The sequence below is a fragment of the Pempheris klunzingeri genome, chromosome 14, assembly GCF_042242105.1.
Source record: "Pempheris klunzingeri isolate RE-2024b chromosome 14, fPemKlu1.hap1, whole genome shotgun sequence".
NCBI classification, from domain to species: Eukaryota; Metazoa; Chordata; class Actinopteri; order Acropomatiformes; family Pempheridae; genus Pempheris; species Pempheris klunzingeri.
In genome coordinates this window covers 17417780-17437269 of record NC_092025.1, presented here as the reverse complement: position 1 = coordinate 17437269, position 19490 = coordinate 17417780, and the positions used below count along the sequence as shown (strand labels likewise).

Here is a 19490-nt window from a genome sequence, read left to right as displayed (position 1 = left end):
GGTAATGACATATAAGGACAACAATGAAGGCATGGAATAGTAGAAAGTAATACAATCCATCTTCACATTACTACCTACCAAGAACATAAAAAATGATATTGATGTGAGGGACATATAATGGCTGGCTTGCTGCAGAGTCATTCTTCAGTAGAAGCAAACATTTTTTTTTTTTTTCCCATCTACTCCTCATTTTGAATTGTGGGAAACAGATAGATTAAGAATATTCAACATAATGGCTTTCATTCAAACAGGCTTAAATGGAAACTACTGTGATCTCCAGATATAGCTTTTAACAGCTAAGGTAAAAGTGCTGAAAAAGGTTGATAAAATCAGTGCTGGAAATTGTCAAAATTTACCTGGGACATCTCTCTCTGAAAAGTTTAACTATTATAATAGCATTATATAACTGTCACTTTTCATCTGCTTGAAATACCAAAAATGAAATTGCATTTTTCTCCACCCAATTGGAGGGTGATTGCACCTTAACCCCCTGACGGTGTACAAATAACATGTATAAAACAAGTTAATTTCTTTGCAATTGGCACTTTTACTTGTGTGAAGACAATATGTTCATGTTTATATCCTACTTCGAAGACTAAGCCCCTCTGATTTATTTTATGTTGAAATGTAAATGTTAAACAGCGCGGTAAAGCATTTGAGAGAGAAAGACACATATAAATTTGGCTTCATACATGTAAAAATGAATAAAAATCACTTGATGTGAGCATCAAGAATCCTTAATACCCGTACTAATCTGGAATGAAAGAGCCTCTGACGCAAATTTGCACATAGTAATCCTCACAATGCTATTTGTTTTTACAGAGAGTTGCTCCTCTCTTCATCTCAACTACAACAACTAACCTCTTTAATTTGTGAACGAGATTAAGATTATGGACTTGTTTTTCATTTCAGTATGAAATCTTCTACTCCTCAGAGGAAAAGTGATGAAAACATAAGCGTCAACTACTACCTCCGGCCTGTTTCTGGCCAGCTCTCCCATTGCTTACCAGGCAATAAAACACTTAGCATTGCAAAACCAATGACATGTAGAACACATCCTTTTCCCCACTCTTGGGAAAACCATTGTAACCAGAAGGAAAGCATTTAAAAACACTTAGATGACTGACTAACCTTTCATCCAGGTTTTGTTTTCTCTTCATCTTTTCCTTGAAGACACTCCCACAGCTGACAATATAAAGCTGAATAATTAAAGAAGCTGGGAACTGTTTCAGGCTTCATCTTCAGCATAAGTGCTGATAGAAAACTGCACTGCTTACTTGAATCAAAACAGACAGGCTACTACAAAGATAGCTCTCACCTAAGACCTTGAACAACTAGGCTGTAGAGACATTGACGTGTTATTTTCTAAGATTTTGCACTGTAATGCGCAATGTACTGTTGAAACTTTTTATGTAATGTAAGAAAAAATGCAGACAACTAAAGAAAGGTGAAGGCAAAAGTATGACAGACAGCTGACAGGGTGACAAAGTGAAGTAAGGAACAAGTACATGCAAACTGACAAAAAGCTTATTAGACTTACTATGAACCTCTCATTGTATGCACAACCTCCAGATTATATATTGAGCTCTTTATATATTTATATTTTTAGCTATCTTTTTGGAGTAAATCCCAATACGGAATTAGAATACAGATATTTTTATGAGATAAAACAAAATACGCACATACAAATACAGTGACAACAAACACTGCCCCGAATATCCACGCCAGCATGCACATGACATGTTTTTGACCTCTGTGAGGTCACTGCGGATAGATGAGCTGAAACGAAGCAATCTCACTCTAGTCACACTTTATGGGATATCATACTGGGTGTGTCAGTCTGAACATGTTACCTTGATTAACAATCTAAAAATAGATCCCACACAATGATGAGTGCTATCCCCACTACACAACACAGAGCAGTTGCTTACGCACCCAAGGCAGGAGGCGCAGAATTTCTAATTGTGTTTGAAACAGTGTTTTGAAGTTTATGAAAAAACTGATCACTGTAGTAAAATTCAATGATTGTGTTTCAATTGTTGCTAAGGATTGAAATGAAACGTGAAGTAACAGGAAAAGAGACAGTTGAAAAGTAGACTTTTTCTTTCCTATGTACAGCATGCCCTCGGATTTAAACTAACATTCATAAGTGTAAGTACAAGTTTTTGTTTCACCAATGATACACACCTACAATGACACAAAGGCATATTGCACTATCCAGTTTCCATCCTTGGAGATATGTGTGCACAGCAAGCTGTGTCAGTGTCAGTGATGTTGTTTAAATGCATGAAAAAGTAGCAGGCCCAGAGCCATATCAGCTCTATGACTATAAAATACTCCAGTCAACACTTGTCAAAAAGTTGTCAGTGAACATTCATCACTACGTAACACTGTCAATTATGCTGTTTACGTAGACACTGAGCCTTCGGTTTAGGGCATTTAGTAAATTTGGGTATTCTAAATTCAAGAAGTTTACTTGTTACTTTTGTGTCCTTCATGAATACATTTTCTAGTCTGCCTACTTTCTTACCTCACATCACATAATACGATATCAGAGCTTGTGGGTATATTACAGTACCTACTCCTGGCTACTCTACATATGTTTATCAATGTTTTAGGAAAATTAAAGCTCACAATGTAATGAACTCTGTCTTCAGCTATCAGTTGCACAGATGGTTCAGTTGCTGCCTCCAACTGTTACGTTACCTATACAAGCACTTTTTATAAGCTCCTATCGACAACAGTTATCAAGTCATGCCTGATTCTGCCTTTCGTGATTTATTTATTTATCCTGTAAGTAATGTACTGTATGTCATGTGAGCTGACACTTCGCTTTCGATCACCAGTGAGGGGAGCCTCACTGCTAAAAGCTACTGTCACGATGTGTGACGGCGATGATTCAGTGTAGTCGGTTTTAGCTTGAGATTTGGTGTTAAACATTTGTTTGTACATGTGTTGAACTTCTCTACCTCACAGTCTCGTTAAGTCATCCCGTGATGTGATGTTTGGCTGCAAGACTGAAGTGAAAATAAATGTGACACTGCCGTAACACAACAAAACAATCTAATTATTCTTGTGAAGATTAAAAAGAACATTAAAGGCGTGCTCAGACAAGTGATTCATTCGCGTGACTTTGAGTGCTGGACCAAGTTCAGCGTGAGTGGTATTGTTTTCCCTACAACAGCTAAACCAAAACTTTGAGCTGGTGAGCGAGACTTGTGGCACACAAACAAAGAGAGTGGTGTGGCCAGTGAACTGAGGAATGCCTCCTGAAATGGTAGGCCAGGCAATTAACCCACTTCGATTTGTAACTCTGTCTAATCCTCCCTGCAGCAGAGGTATTAACCAACAGGCAAAGAGAACACAAAAGTGAGAGACCAGAGAGTGAGGGAGGAACAAGGGGATGAGCGAATGTAGCGGAGGAGAGTAACATCAGCTTGACATCGGACAGGTGTGGAAATGATTGCCCTGCAATGAGTGAATGGCACAATGGCAATATGCTGTCAATCGCCTGCACTCTGCCCACCGACAAGAAAAACAAGATGCTGCTGGTTAACAGACCTACAGCTGCGGGGAACGCGCTGTTGTCTGATGGCGAAACAACCACCCAATCACTCACTGTCACGGGCAACAGTGAATCAGATGCCTAACTAGTGAGCTTGTTTAACCTGGGGGAATTGATTGCATGGCTTCCCTCCTCTGTGTTACTAATTGTACAATAAGAAGTGTCTGTGACATTAATAACGATCTAAGCAGTACATCTTCGGTGCTTTGAGATAGTGTGTGTGCACGTGTGTGTGTGTGCGTGTATACTGTGATGGGACTATGTCGCCCTATTCATCAATGCTACATGTTGCAGATTATAAAGACGTCCAATTTGGGTTGTATAGCAAGACAAGAAACAAACACATGAAGAATGACGTAACACATAAAGTGTTGCTGCAGGCTTCTTAGTACGCCTTTAAGTAGTCAGCTGTAAATGCTATAATGAATATATATAGATAGATAGATAGATAGATAGATAGATAGATATCCTTATTTTAACATCATGATCACCACCATCCTAGCAACACAACCACCACCTTCGTCATCATTTACATTAAGTTAATTGATTAACTAGCTATATGTTACATATTGTCACAATAAAATCCTCTTTTCACTTCACCATACAAACAACCCACCTAATGTCTGTCTTTCTACAGCATTCAAGTGGCACATGAGTGCAATCCAAATGGATAACTAAAATTCTACAGGGAAGCATACGTATCTAAACCTACCAGCATGAATAATGCAAGATGGAGAGCATGGTGTGTTTCAGCACTCTCCTCACACAATCCATCCACTCCTCCTCCATTCCCTCAACCGTCCCTTGTGACCTCCCACTGCACAAGCTTGCTTTATTTTCTGTATTCACATGTTATGTATACAGCTTCTATGTATGTTTTATGTTTTTTTTCTCTCTCTTTTTTTTTTTTTTTTTGCTGAATCTGTTGATGAGTAGCAGGTTGTTGCCAAGAGCTTCAAGTGGGAATGAGGAAATCAGATGGGGAAAAAAACATGGCTTAATGAAAGGGTTTTAAAAATTAAACTGACACATTACAGAGAAAGTTGGGTGAAAATATTTGGCCGCCTAGGGGGCGCCACTGTTTGAAATAAGACAGTCAAAGAAAAATATTGGTCACTATATAATGGAGGGGGTCCTCTATTGTCCAAAAGTGCACTTCCATTCATTTGGCCTACACAGTATACACTGGGGCTAAGTGGTACTTGCTGGGGTTAACAAATCACAAAATTCTTGGTTAAGTTAACTACAATTACAAATACAATTTCCATTGTATTTAGAATGATCTAATTAAGTGTTGCAAATTATTGACTAGAATTTTAACATTTGAGACTTTGGTTGACATTGTAGTAGACTGCAATACACTCGGCATAACTGCCCACGCAGATCTGACTAAGAGGGTTCATCTCAGTGACCCCATGGTTACATATCATGTCTTTAGGTAGTCTGCTTAAATAAGATAATTCCTTCAGGTCTTGATGAATATCAAAACCATGAAAAGAGCACACACTGAATTTACATTCATTGGACGGCCAGAAACAGAATCCCGAATTCATGCTGATGCTCATGTCACTTTGCGTTTGTTGGATGTGTAATGAGGCAACTCTTTGCTAACGCATCTGCCATTATCAACTTTGGTAGGTGATAAAATGTTAAACTTGTGTTTTCAGGTTGTTCTGCTGCCTACAAGTGGGCCAAAAAAAAATCCCTTTCAAATTTTTGCTTCAAGTTTAAAGGTTTTGTCAACACATTGTTAAAGTTATCAGTATTCACGCTTGCGCTGCCTGGGTGATTAATTCAATTTCTTCATGGCACATTTAAATGACTAAAATTACTTGCATCCAGTCTCCGCCCCTGAGATTGTGAGACTGTTCTTGTGTAACTCGTAATTGAGTCAGTCCCACTGTTTTATACTCTAGCGACAGCAGAGTCAGTGCAGTGATTATATCAAGAAGACACAGCTAACAGGAAGGATATGGTTAAATGGCGTATTTAAATGGTGACTGTGTTCTTAATGTCTAAATTATCTATTGTTTTCTTCCATCCAAACTTTCCACATGCAGTTATTAAATATGCAGTGAGGGTCCCCTTCTTCAGTGCACTGCACCAGTCAAGCCACAAGCCAAGTGGTATCCCTTAATGTATTTCAAATCATATTCGAGCCAGTTTTAAATGAAATTGTCTTGGAACAGGAGCTCGGAGATGAGTCTAGGTTGTTTTTTTTTTAAGTCAGGCTGATGTATCACTTATCCTAAGCAGTGAAAATAAATCAATACTGCTATTGTTAGAGCCTGGTTTTGTTCATAAATTATACTTCTTTCCATTACAGTGCCAAGGCCAATGCTCGCTTAACCCCCGGTTGAGTTTGCTTCTGTTATGTAATAGACAACTACTTTCCTGTTGGCTACATTAGCATAACAGTTTATGAAGAATCATGAGTGGAGACTAATGTAGGATTAGCATTCATGAATTTGTGTATTTATATGAGAGGCAAAGAGAGTGTACATGTACAAGTGTGCCATGTATATCCTATATGATAGCAGGCTTAATATAGGCTGTGGATAAGAAGGGGTCGCTGCAAGAGTCACCGCAATGTACTTCAGTAACTACAACCTTTAATGCAGTAGTACTATAATTTCCCTTTATATTGAACTCAAGTATTTGACTCGAATCGTTGCACATTTCAACTAAACAGCATTGTTGTGCTCATTTTTGTTTGCAGTTTCTTTGGATGCACGTTACAATGAGATCTTAAACTGGAACTGTCTATTAAATAGTCTATCACCCAGGATTATGTCAGGGGACTGAGGCCAATCTCCACTTGCTCATTAGCTTGTTATGAGTCTCTAAGATAGCGTGGAGATAATTTGAATAGGTTGACAGCTCATTTTACAGTGGGAAAAACAGTTTCAGTGTCTTCGCAAAATTCGCACACTTTAAATGAGTTTACCACATTTCTTTTCATTTAGCCCCCCCCACACAATTGGAATGCGCTTCAGCCTGTGAATCTTCACACATTGCCTCTACGCTCTCATTAGTTACTATCCAACCATCATGGAGCAGAAGTCAGGAGATATTTTTAGTCCTGATGCACTGATCAACCCTTGTGTAGAAGTTTGATGAAAACCCAGCCAGACAACAGTGTGTGTGCAGTGACAAAAACTAGAAAATAGCCTCACTGTATCCTTTCAAGAGAATACAATTACGATGCATCCGTTATATTCAAACATTGATTATATCATCCATCTATTAATAAGCATCATTAACATCACAATGAGCAGATCTTTTGCTCACCACTGCCATTATATACTGGCCATTAAATGTTTAAATACATGCCATGCAGATCTATTACATATTTTGGTTGGTGTAAGCTGCTCTTCTGCCCACACCAGCAACATACTGTCGAAGGCAGCTGTGAAAGATATGTAGACACAACTACAGATGCAGACTTAATATTATTTTAAAGCTCTCAGGTCTGGATGAAATATTATGCAGTACCACATAAGTGCTTCTGCAATCTTTACTTCCTTTTATTATCACATGGCAAGCAATAATCTCTTGCCTTTCAGCCACCATCCATTATAGTGTATCACATTTGTATAATATATTGCGGAGGCCTCGGTTTCAGTGCAATCTTGATACATTTACAGCAGACCCATCAGTGATATCTTCTGCTGAGAGGTGGAAATAACTGGGTACTAAAATTGGGGGCTCTGAATTTCACAGTCCCTCTCCAATAATCAATAAGCTTCTCTTGACCTTTATGTGCATCAATAATGGTATTTCTGCCTTTTGGAGGAGGATGAGAACTTAAGTTCATCCACAGACAGGAGTATTTCTTCCCCTGTGAAAACTGTTGGCTTAGGATTCAAGCGCTCAGGAGCTCAACCAAAAGCAAATATTGAGACTTAAATGGCAGTGGAGAAAGAGCACCAAAGAGAATTGCTGGGAGAAAAGAAAATGAAAGGAATCAACCAACGCTCCTACATGCCTACTGTGCATGTTTTCCATTCTTCCTTTGACCAGTGCATGAATTAAGTCTTGCTAAGCCACTTGCCTTGGGTTGAATGTCTAACATGACATTGGTATTCAGTGTGTGTGTCCCTCTCTGTATGTCCACCTCTGAGTCATGCAGAATGAACCCTCAGCAGCACTAGGTACACGACCTTCCCTCCAACACCAGCACCGCTTCTGGCTCTCCACATGGTAACTTGTTAATGTCAGAGCTCTTTCCGCTATCTATCTCTGTCTCTCTCTCTCTGTCACATACGCAGAGGTGAAAAAATTGACCCCTAGGTCTTACACAATCATATCCTATCCCTTTTCACCCTAGAAGGCTTGGGAGTTTGGCTCTGACACCCAGGAACAAGTGACCTTTCATGGGTATGTAATGAATACCAGCCACAGCCTCCTCATTCCACGTCTGGCTCTGGGCCGTACTGACATGTAATTTTCTACATGTTATGTGATTCAGTAAATCCAGCTGTATTAAACTTAGAACAGCTAAACACTCATCAATTGCTACCTTTTTCTAGAGGCTTGTCTTTATCTAAGAAAAGCAGGGGGGGAGGTTTGGGGATAAAGCCCTGCAACATGCTTGAGTCCAGGTTGTGCGTTTGGACATTAGAACTGCTAACATGACAAATACTAGACAGGACTTCACGTCCTCTGGGCCACACACGCTTGAAGGCTTGCATACTTAGTTTGGTGACTCATCTAAAGTGAACTAGAGGCCTGTGTTGTTTGCAAATGGGTGTCCGCTCCGTGACAAAACTGTTTTGTTTAAGACGAAGCTCTTTGCTGTTCCTTATTCTAATGCCCCCTCTGCATAAATCAAATAAATGTGATCACGCGTTCATTTTAATCAATGGCCCTCAACGGGGGAGCAGGTAGAAGAATGTATTGTTAATACACACCAAAGCACAGATGCCCCACTCTGCTGTAATGGCTAATGGGACAGTGTTGGATACATCCCTCAGTGACATCTCTCCATTATCCTCAGCCCTGTTTCTTATCAGTTCTCTAAAGAAAGTACACAGGGTGGTTCTATCCCCGCACCAAAATAAGTGGCAGACAGAGAGCCAGATGGGGGAGAGGAAATGGAAGAAAGCAAAGTGCTTCTACACCAGCTGCTATCCTGAAAAGTGGTTACATTTATAGGAGGGGGGAGCAGATCAAAGATGCCGAAACCATTACGCACACATGTGGCCTCTTCTTTTCATGAGACTCCAATGGGTCAGGTGGTAATGACTCCCCTTTCACATTAGAGGGTGTTTAGTGGTCCAAACCTGACAAAAGCATGGGATGATCAAAGAAGCTGTGTGGTACTGGCTTTGTGTGTTTGGATGGAGAGTGGGTTTTTTTTTTTGTTTTTGTTTTTTTTTTTGTTTGGCCACATGTGTGGGTGTGTTTGAATACAAACCCCGGCCCCGATGTTCTTCTGGACAAGAATAATGAAGCTGGGAACTACTCTACATTTTAATTCTGAAAGTTGTAGCTGAGAGGCGACGATAGCAGAAACAAGGTAAATAAAGCACATGAAACTTCGGAGTGTCCTACTGTCTAGCACAACAGTCATTTAACATAAATAATACCTTCCTTTTTGTGTTTGCTGTGTCAATTGGATGAAATAGCGATTATGCATTATGTGATTAAGATGTAGGTACAACATCTTACATCACACTTTGGTATTTGACTCCTGGAAATAGACCCCATGTCCACATTTATAATATACATAATGTACATTACTTGCAGAGACTCTTTTACACACACACGGGCAGCTTTCAAGCTTTTTGCATCGGTTACAAGGGGAAAACATGTCTTTAATTATGAATTCGAGGCCGCTGTGGAGGGCTCTGTAGACCTGCATTGTGTATGTGTGGGTGCAGAAAACAGCCTTTGGGTGCTGCTGCCAAAAATATTCCAGCGTGTAATCATTTCCTGACATCACAACATGACTCACATCACAGCTAGTAACGCCAAAACAACTGCAACTACGGGACACATCTATAGAAAATAGACGTAAATGAAAACCTGCCAACTCCAACAGTTGGAGGTCAAACAGAGTCAATGTTACCAAAGGGGGGAAAAAAAAAAAAACATATAACAATGGACCTATCAAAATGTAATGCACAACACCTTAAATACCAATTTTTGCTCACCTTGTCAGCTGTATCACAAATGTCAACAGTGACCTTCCATGATGACAAAACGCTGCCTCGACTTTCTCTGTAAACTGAGGTGTAGTTCTCACATGTCATCACTAGGAGGTGCACTTGTATGAAGCAAAACTTAATATCCACTTCTAATATCCACAGCCCAAGTTCTTCCACTGTTACTATTTCTAGTAAAGCACTTACAAACCAGATGCAACAAACACTCTGAGACATTTCCCGTGAAGCAACATGTATGTCACTGTGAAATAGAAAAGAGGAAAAGAAAAAGATTGAGACGTGGGCTGCTGCTCTAACTCTATACTATAATTTCTCTATAGAGCGTGTCACAGGTGATTGGATTGAACTTTTATACCCACAAAGCATTGATTTTGTGAAGTTAGTGGTGCTTAGCTGTGGACCTGCTCAGCAAATTAAGCAGCCATCAGCTTATGAGACCGAAAACAAAGCGTCCATCTCTGTCAATCAATGTGCAAACCCCAGAGAGGTTCAATTCATGCCACCAGCCCTCAAACAAAACGATCATTGCTTCTCGAACCCACAAGTCGATGCGAGTGATCGGGTAAAAAAGACACATTTACGCGGGGCAGATTTACGCATTGAGAGGGGTTTCCCCCGGTGGTTTGGCTTGGTATTCCCCTTGTTAGGTTTATGCATAGCAGGAATCATTAGTCCAGAATGTTGACTCATTGTCAAAGGAGAGGTGATAATGGCCTACTTACCATATTGACTTCTGATACCATGTCTATGCTGGCTATGTCTATATTCATTCCCACTCCAACCGGAGGACCTGGGACAGATCAAAACAATGGTGAGCAACAGAAATACTGTACATCAGGTGCAGTTAGTGTGTCTCATTGACATTTTTTTTACGAGCAATGGCTAATAATGCGTGCGTAATGAGAACACAGACCAACACATGTGAATTGAAATGTTGTCAGCCATATAATAGTTCGCAGTGTTCATCTCGGGTGGGATTAGACGCGCTGAGCTGCAGTCAAAGTGCTGCTAATTCCCCCTAAAAGTTGTTGACAGTAAACCTTCTAGCCCTGACCGTACATCCATATCTCCGTCGCAGTGAACACCTGGACTGGAACATGGATATAAACATGAATGGGCACTTATTTGCGTAAAACTCTAGCAGACGTGCACTGGGAGTTGACAGCCGCCTTTTTTTTTTTTTTTATTTTATTTTATTTTTTTATGTAGTGATTTTTCACTCAAAATAAACGAGCTGGTGAGTTTTATCGTCCACGTTCATCCACCAGCCACATCACTCATGTGTTCTCCCACTATGTCGCCACTGAGTTGTTTCCACACGTTTTGCCTCGACTGTATCAGATGAATAACCACAGAATATGGCACCCTACAGAAGCCGAAAAGACATGTCTCGTTTACTTTCAGAAACTGTAAACCTCACTGAGTTATCCGGTATCATTGCAGGTATTTAATCACTGTACTATTATACAGGCTGACAAGGCGCAAACTCGACAATACGAGTTCATTTACCTCCGAAATCTGGCCTCAATCGTATATCATAACCTTTCAACAGTCTATCCACCGTTTCTTTAACCAAAGACATATTGCTTGGGTCATTGACACCGGCACTGTGGAAGAAAAAAAAAGAGAGAAAACGTGTGCACAGCAGGTTAAGATACGAGACATTTTCTTGAGCCATAAAGTGTTCAAGTATTTTCCATGCCGTCTGTATCACAGCCACACTCAGTAAAAATGAGTGGAGCATCCTCCGACCCTTTCACTTACCTTTGGGCGCACACCACGGCCACTACGAGAGGGAACAGCCAGACACAAAAACACCTCATTCTCCGTATTCTGAACACTGCCATACTTGTGTGATGTTTTTTTTTTTCTTTTTAGTGAAGACAGACAAGGTCCAACTTATTCTTGCCAGTGCAGTAATTCCAATGCCGGGCGCATGCGTATTCCCGACCACAACATCAAGAAGCAGCGCTGCTGCTGCTGCTGCTGATGGTAGTGGCAGATGTAGTACCCCACCACGGAGGAAAATTTAAAGGAGAACCAGGACTGCACGGGGCAAAGGCACACGGGGGTCTCCCCTTGGTTTCTTTACAGCGAGCGTGGCCGTTTTAGAAGCGGTGACTGTGACGGGAGAGTTGACGGTTCGAATCCAGTGGGCGAGGAAATGTGGGGAATGTGGGTGGGGTTGTGTCTTTTCCCTTCCCTTCTTACACACCAGTCAAACTCATCTAGCTGTCCCTGAGCAAGGCACTTAGCCCACCTCCCCCACAGCCCCCACCGCCAGAGAAGCTACCCGGGGGTCCCTGGCTGGAAGTCTGGACAGGACAGCTGAGCTCCAAGTGTAAATGGATGTCTTATCGAAGCAGAGCGGCACGACAGATGACATTCAACTCCCACTGCATGTTTGCATCATGACCAGGTTTTCAAGTTGGCCACTAACCCCCAAAAAACTTTCAGCTCACAAAGCAGAGCGCGTGTTTTAGACAACAATGGAGATTCTCCACTAGATTGTGCGTCATATCATGTCTGGGTTTATTTTGAGTTCTGTGAGACATCAGTCCCTCCGTGCAAGGCAGCGAGCTTACACGTGAGGCAGATGCCGAACAAAGGAGATAAAAAAAAAAAAAAAAACTGTTCTTGTACTTTTGGTGAGTACTGCCAGGCGGGTCCCACGGGACAGATGATGGAACAGTGCAGAGTCGTTTGCTCACTCCCAGCAGAGCAAAGACAGAAAGAAAGAAAAACACTCATCAGCCGGTGACTCTGTCCATGGTGCTGAGATGCGTGAGCTCAGACACCCCCCCCCCTCTCTCTAACTCTGTCCATTGTGCTGAATGTGCTCCCCTCTCTCACTATCACTTTCACTCTACTCACAAGGGGGGTGGAGGAGGTGGTGGTGGTGTTGGTTGGGGGTGGGGTGGGGATCCGTGCTATAAACGCATCCCTGCACCAACAGTTGCTCACGCACCGATCTCCACGCATCTCGGGCCTCTGACGAAAACGAGAAGCGTGGCTTAATACACCGAGAGGCGCGGTGCCAATGCAGAGCCCCGGGGCTGGGAGCGGGATGCATGGAGCAGAGCAGCATGCACTGAAGCCTACACTCGGCGCATCTCTCGCAGCCATGCGCGCTTGTGGCTCCACGCACTGGTAAGCAGGATGTGCGCCACTGTGTAGACTCGGGACTCGAATCGTCATGGATATGGTGGGATCAGAGGCGGATGCTAGAGCAGTGAGCCCTGTGTGGGAGTCCTACAGCGGCTCCTCTAGAGAGGAGGGGAACACAAGTGATCCTACCGGGAAGATGCTCGGTGTACCGTAAAAAAAGCACAAGTGAAAACAAAATGATGACTGTCCATAATATGACTCTGCCCATGTTGAGATTTTATTGATTTAAACCCATTTAATACTGGAATCTATTTTATGACTTACAAATAATAGAACAATCTCCATCCTATTTGACCTGATGGGGGCACTGTAAAATGTGAAGACTTTCAAAGTCTAACTACACACAACACACATTAGTAATATATTGACAAGGAGTTGATATGAAATTGTTCAGAGACAAAGATTAGTGTGGCAGCTGCACTTTTGGCTTTACATTCATTTTAAAACGCCCCAAAACATATCGAACTACTTTCTATGTAAGATACAATGTAATTGCAGTTTTTGTTGCACTGTTAGCGAGGAAACAACAAAATCCGAGGGAGTGCATTGTTAAGGGATTAAAAAAAAAAAATTGGTCATAATAAGTTTCTTTCTTTTCTTTAAAAAGCTTAATGCACAGAAATACACTGATTTAACCCAAGGGAAGGTTTGTACTCATTTGGCAACGCAGTCTGTCTATGACACATGGCGTGTTGTCATGTGTCTTTTGCTCTGTTTTCCTTTGACGTATTAAGTAATTCTACAGTTTTAAATTCATGCACCTCTACAGATGATTCGGATGATTTTAAACAATCACATATCAAAGCGCTTAATGTCAGAGCTCTTTTGTAGCTGATAACTGGCATTAAAACAAATACGGCTAATCATTTGAGAGCATACGTTCTTTTTTGATGGTAATTTACTTTACTTTGTGACTAGTTTCAGTCAATTGTAGAAACGTTCTGTCCATTGTGTCGCTGTTCCTCCAGTTATCTAGACTGATGAACATGATTTAGTTATTTGGTATTTCCTAAAATTAGTTAATCAATCTGACACACACATATTTTCTGTTCAACACAGTGCCGTCGCTGTGCAAGCAGGGAGTTTCAAGACCGGGTGGTTTGTACACACACCACAGACTCAATATAAGTGTGCACAGAGGGTGATGGCAAGTAACCACACTTAATCTGGTGACTGGTTGTGGTGCAACCTGGTTACTGCAGGAACTACAAGAACTCCGCTGTGTTCTTGAGGATGTGCGTGCGTGCGCTCCAGGGCAGGCAGTGGGATCAGTACCATGGCTAGCGCTCATGACATTTGCTACATCTTTTCCTAATGGTCCTGCCACCATGTTTTATATCAATTATGTAATCAAGCAAAGAAGGGCTGCCATCAGAATCAAACTCAGACTCAGACTTATTTTTTTTTTTTTTATGGATGCACAGATTTTAGTGACTGTCAGACAAAAGCTAGTCGGTCCATCTCGATAATGAACAAGTTTGGTTCAGTGGCACATCAAGGACATGATTACGATCAATCAAGGGTTTATACATCATGACCTCTTTTCGCATGCATTTCATATTTCACTAATAATCATCAGAGGACGAACAGATGGTGGAACCACAGAGCGCTTCGCTAATCACAATATTGTGAGTATAAAAAAGGCCTAAGTTGTATTGTAACCCTTCAATGTCAGAGGGTGGATGTTCACATCCCTTTGAGAAAGGCACTAAGGCAAGCCAACACATATTTTGACCTGCTTTTCTGTTCTTAATGCCTGATTTACTGAATTGTTTAAAATTCCTAAAAGGGCTCCGGCTCTCTTCTTTTCTCTCTCTATCCATGTCTTTCTGCATCTTTGCACACTGAGAGGAATATAATGACTGACTTTCTGAGCCCCTCAGTAAAACACCACGCATTTCCGCCAGTGCAATATCCACGTTGTACTGTGCTGATAAATGGAGAAAAAAAAAAAGATGTCCCCAAATGTCTGAAAAAGCTATTTGTGTTGTTTCATGTCAGTAAACAGGGGTTTGTTTGGTGGCATCTTGGCAAGATGATGGAAAATGTGCATGTGTGGGGAAGAGGCTTGTGATCTCTCTTTCGCTCTATGTGTGTATGTGTATGGAGGGAGGGAGGGAGGGAGAGAAAGAGAGAAAGAGAGAGAGAGAGAGAGAGAGAGAGAGAGAGAGGGAGGACTCTGTGCCTGAGCACACAGATAATACATCTCGGTCCATCGTCTGCTATGACATTGACTTTTGTTTTTGCAATAAATAGCCAGCATGATGAACTCAAATATTAGCTTGAAATGTCATTGTATATAATTTGATGCCAAAACCAGTAGTTCTTCACACATGTACGCACACACACACGTGCTTTACCTTCAGCGGACCAGCTTTTTGCCCCAAAATGAGAAGTGAGTCCCCACATCATGAGTCTAGAAACTCTTTTGTCCCCACAAAGAAGTAGAATACACACGCATGTACATGCTACGCCATTCTAAATCCCTCAAAGTAAAGCAATACTTAATGAGGCTTCTTTTGAAAGCCTCTTTATATTCTTTTGGTGCTCAAAGACTTGGCGGTTTTGAGACATCGTGGGGATGTTTTGATTCATCTCCTATCATTATAAATTTCTAAATATGCACTATCGTCACAAGAACAGGTCCATGTGGAGTTTATCCGTGTTAAGTGGTGTGCCTGTCAGTCTGTCTCTACCCATTGTGTCTCATTTATGAATGTTTCCTCAATTACTAAATTGCTAAAGCTTTTGTAAAACCTTGCCAAATATTGGCAAACTGATAAAACCAGTGTGACAAGCTTATATTTATTTACACATTTCAGGCATGTCCAGAGGGAAGGTGGCAAGGGAGAAAGTGGATTACTATGCAGTACCTAATAAACCTCTACAGCTTGTGGTCTTACTGTGGAGTTTGCACCTGGTCTGTTCTCAGCAGGTAACACCTCCCATGGATTGAGTGTCTGATATCCATCCAGCTCCGTGGAGATGGAGCGGCAATATGCCACAGCACATGGCCAAAATACAGTGGATTCATTTCACCCACTTACTTCCATTACTGTGTCTTTCAAATTGCCATCAACAACGTGTATGTTCAATAAGCATATACATATAAAAATATCTATCTATATTATGCCTATATATGTGTGTGCCTATTTGTATGAATCTATTTTGCTTAAAAGGAGTCCATGGAGGTCCGTTTAATCTTGTCTGATCAAGAATGACCAACAGAATGAACATGAGCTTTAACAGTTAACTTACATAACATTTACAGTATAATCAAACACAATTTGTCAGCCAGAGAAAAAAGATTGCACTCTGCCTTTGCCTGTAATTAAAACACCTCTCTGTATTTCTCTTTTATGTGCACTGCAATTAAAGCATTGACATTGCTGATTAGAGCTCCTTAACTCAGCAGGAGGGCCCTATTAGAGGGTAGCGGAAGGTACATTTAAATGATGGTCTTCTATTTATTGAGAAGGTGAGTATTTAGGTCAATGACACACAAAAGGAATCCATAAACCAAGTATCAGCACTGATATGATACTGATCAGCATAACTGACGATATTCTGATTGATTACAAACACTAAGAAAACGTAACATTTGCATTTTTGGAACACAGACAGCAAACTTAACAAACTAGGTTCTTAGTCCAGCACTAGGCATGATGGGAAATGTGGGCTACTGTTACAATTAAACCATATTGACATGGCAGCCACTTTCTTCTGATGATTCAAAAGCTGCCTTTACCTTACAGTGACTCAACTTTGGAGCGATATTTAGCCACTTGCCCATTAAGCGATGACATGTTTGGTATCAATGAATTGATTGCAATCCTAAGATTCATATAACTAGCTAAAAGACTGAGCCCGCAATGGCCTTCAAAAGATAAATAAACCAAGAACTGAGGAGGAGAATGATTCCAATTTTAAGATCATAATAATCAATGAAGCAGAGTCTAATTAGAATATAAGTTATGGTTCTGTTTTATTTTTATTAGATGGTTAAATTGAGGCAGCATGGTGGTGCTGTGGTTAGCACTGTTACCTCCCAGCAAGAAGGTCCTGGGTTCGAATCCCGGTTTGAACCCGGGGTCTTTCTGTGTGGAGTTCGCATGTTCTCCCCATGCTTCCTCCCACAATCCAAAGAAATGCACATTAGGTTAATTGGTAACTTGAAAATTGCCCGTAGGTGTGAGAGTGAGTGGTTGCCTGTCTGTCTGTATGTGGCCCTGCGATTGGCTGGCGACCAGTCCAGCGTGTACCCCACCTCTCGCCCGAAGTCAGCTGGGATAGGCTCCAGCTCCCCCCGCAACCCTGATGGATAAGCGGTATAGAAAATGGATGGATGGTTAAATTATGTTACAAACAGGCCACAGCTGAATTTTGGCTTTGACTTAGAAACACTTCGAAATTATGTTTACTCAGTATTTGAATGTGTATAATATGCTTCTGTGTAACATTTTACATTGGATGGTATTTGTTTAAATCAAAACAGTTAACGAGAAAATGTCAGTGAATGACTAGCAGTTGTGAAGTGTTATGATACTTGACCTTGCAAGTCATTATAAAATGCTCTATAATGTGTCATGATTATTGTAGCACTATTGAAGCACTATGCATATTTAAGAGTGCTCATAACTACACTTATACAGTGCTGTAAGCGGAATATAACTCATATGTATGGTTATTATGAATTTTTCCTCAGGGCCCTTTTTTTGGACAGGAAATAATCATATACACTACAGTCATGTAGTGGTGGAGGAAATATATATATATAGATATATGTATAATCTTTGTGTCAGTAACAACTGCAAAACTATCATGTAAAAGTACTCCAGTACAAGTGGAAGTCTTGCTTTCAGTATCATGCTAAACTTAAAGTGAATACTTCCATTAGCATGTACTTCAAACATCAAGTGACAATATTAATGCATTAGAGTGTCGACAGCAAATGTAACCATTTCAAATAAAGTTTGGTAGTTAAATCTATGGGATAGCAATGCTCCATATCTTATAAACTCAGATGTATGTAAAATCCTAATCTTCAAATTAACTAGTGACTAAATCTCAGATAAATGTAGTAATATAATTGCATGTGAAAATGAAATAGAAGTATAAAGCAGCATCCAATGCAAGTACAGTACAAATACCTCAAACTGTACTTTAAGGACAACTACAGTTTTTTTTTTTTTTTGCATAGCTCATGTAATTATTCATGTATTGCATTCACTGAAGTAATCACTGAGAACTTGCTAAACTTGCTAAATTGCTGAAACACTGCTAAAATGGGCTTAATGAGGGATGTCAGACAATCAGAAGGGTTGTAATCAAGCTGACAGTTTGTTCAGATTACATAGAACACTTTTTTTTGGAGGTTTGACAAAAACAACCACGTCCCTAATAATCCCTCACTGCACAGGCAAACACCACAAGTGAATATGCATAAATACGGCAAGCAAGGAAGTCAGTCTGGATACTGTAATGAATGTTTACAACAGACAGTTGGGGTTGTAATATTACTGTTTGCCTTCATTTTCTCTTTCTGTGATGTTGCAGCAGTCTGAGATCTGAGCAATTACTTTGAAGGGTTACAGTAACTATGGAAACCTATGGCTAGAGCATGGAAAAGAAAACCCAACCTGAGTAAAGCCACTGAAAACTTCAATTTCATCATATCTGATGTATTTCTGCGTCACGGTAATCATTCAAGAGAGCAACATTCAAAGCTTAAGCTTGAAAAAGGAAAACATTACTATCTTCTTTTTCTAAAGTTGCAAGACAAAAACTCAACTATCTGTTTCATCGTGACCGAGTAGGTGCGGTTAGACACTTTCACCAGCAACTCCATCCATCATCCATTCACTTTTATTGGAGGCAAAACAGCGCATCAAATTGGTCTGAAGGTACCCATGGATGTGTCCAGGACTGCAGGGCTTCCATGCAAGCCCCAGCACCACCAGAGGGCTGCTGTTAGCCAGGAACTCCACCTGTCCCAGGCAAAATGTGACGGTGGTGGCTTCGACCTCTGAAGTGTAGATAAGCAGGACAAACGAAGTCCATCAGCCAACCTTTATGCCTCATTACCCTCCCTCCACCAGAAGAGGCGCCACCTGCTACCTCTTCAAGGTTGCAGCGTCCTTCCCTGCCTAGCTACCACCAAAACAACAGATAGTTGGCCAGTTCCTTGCCCACTTTCAATCTCTCTCTCTCTCTCTCTCTCTCTCTCTCTCTCTCTCTCTCTCTCTCTCTCTCTCAATCTCCATCTCTCTCTCAGCCCTTCACTATGCCCCTGACAGACGTAAGTCATCGCTGCCAGAACTGCTGACAGGAGTCCAGGGTGAGTGTCAGCTTTAGCCACAGTTGGAACCAGTGGAAATATGGAGGGAGCGATGGAAGGAGGGAAGGATAGGAGGATTATTTAAGGGCCTCTGCCAAAAGCCCCTCTTTTGGTGTCTTGGCACCAGAAGTGATGATTTAGACGGCGACACAGGATGATAACACAGTTGCTGGAACTGGTGTCGCCATTTCACCATGCCACCTGCAGATTACAAAGATCAAGAGTTACAGTTATAAAGCGAGGCCTGCGT

The 19490-nt window shown here is 41.1% G+C and overlaps 1 protein-coding gene across 1 annotated transcript in view; it reads right to left on the bottom strand.

The window, feature by feature from the left end:
- LOC139212868 (gamma-aminobutyric acid receptor subunit beta-2-like) overlaps positions 1–11673 on the bottom strand; it is a 49938-nt gene extending 38265 nt beyond the window's left edge. Inside the window, 4 exon segments of the mRNA XM_070843425.1 lie at positions 10458–10525; positions 11245–11342; positions 11500–11595; positions 11597–11673. Coding sequence (XP_070699526.1) covers positions 10458–10525; positions 11245–11342; positions 11500–11595; positions 11597–11673 — 339 coding nt within the window.
- Positions 11674–19490: the final 7817 nt, after the last annotated feature.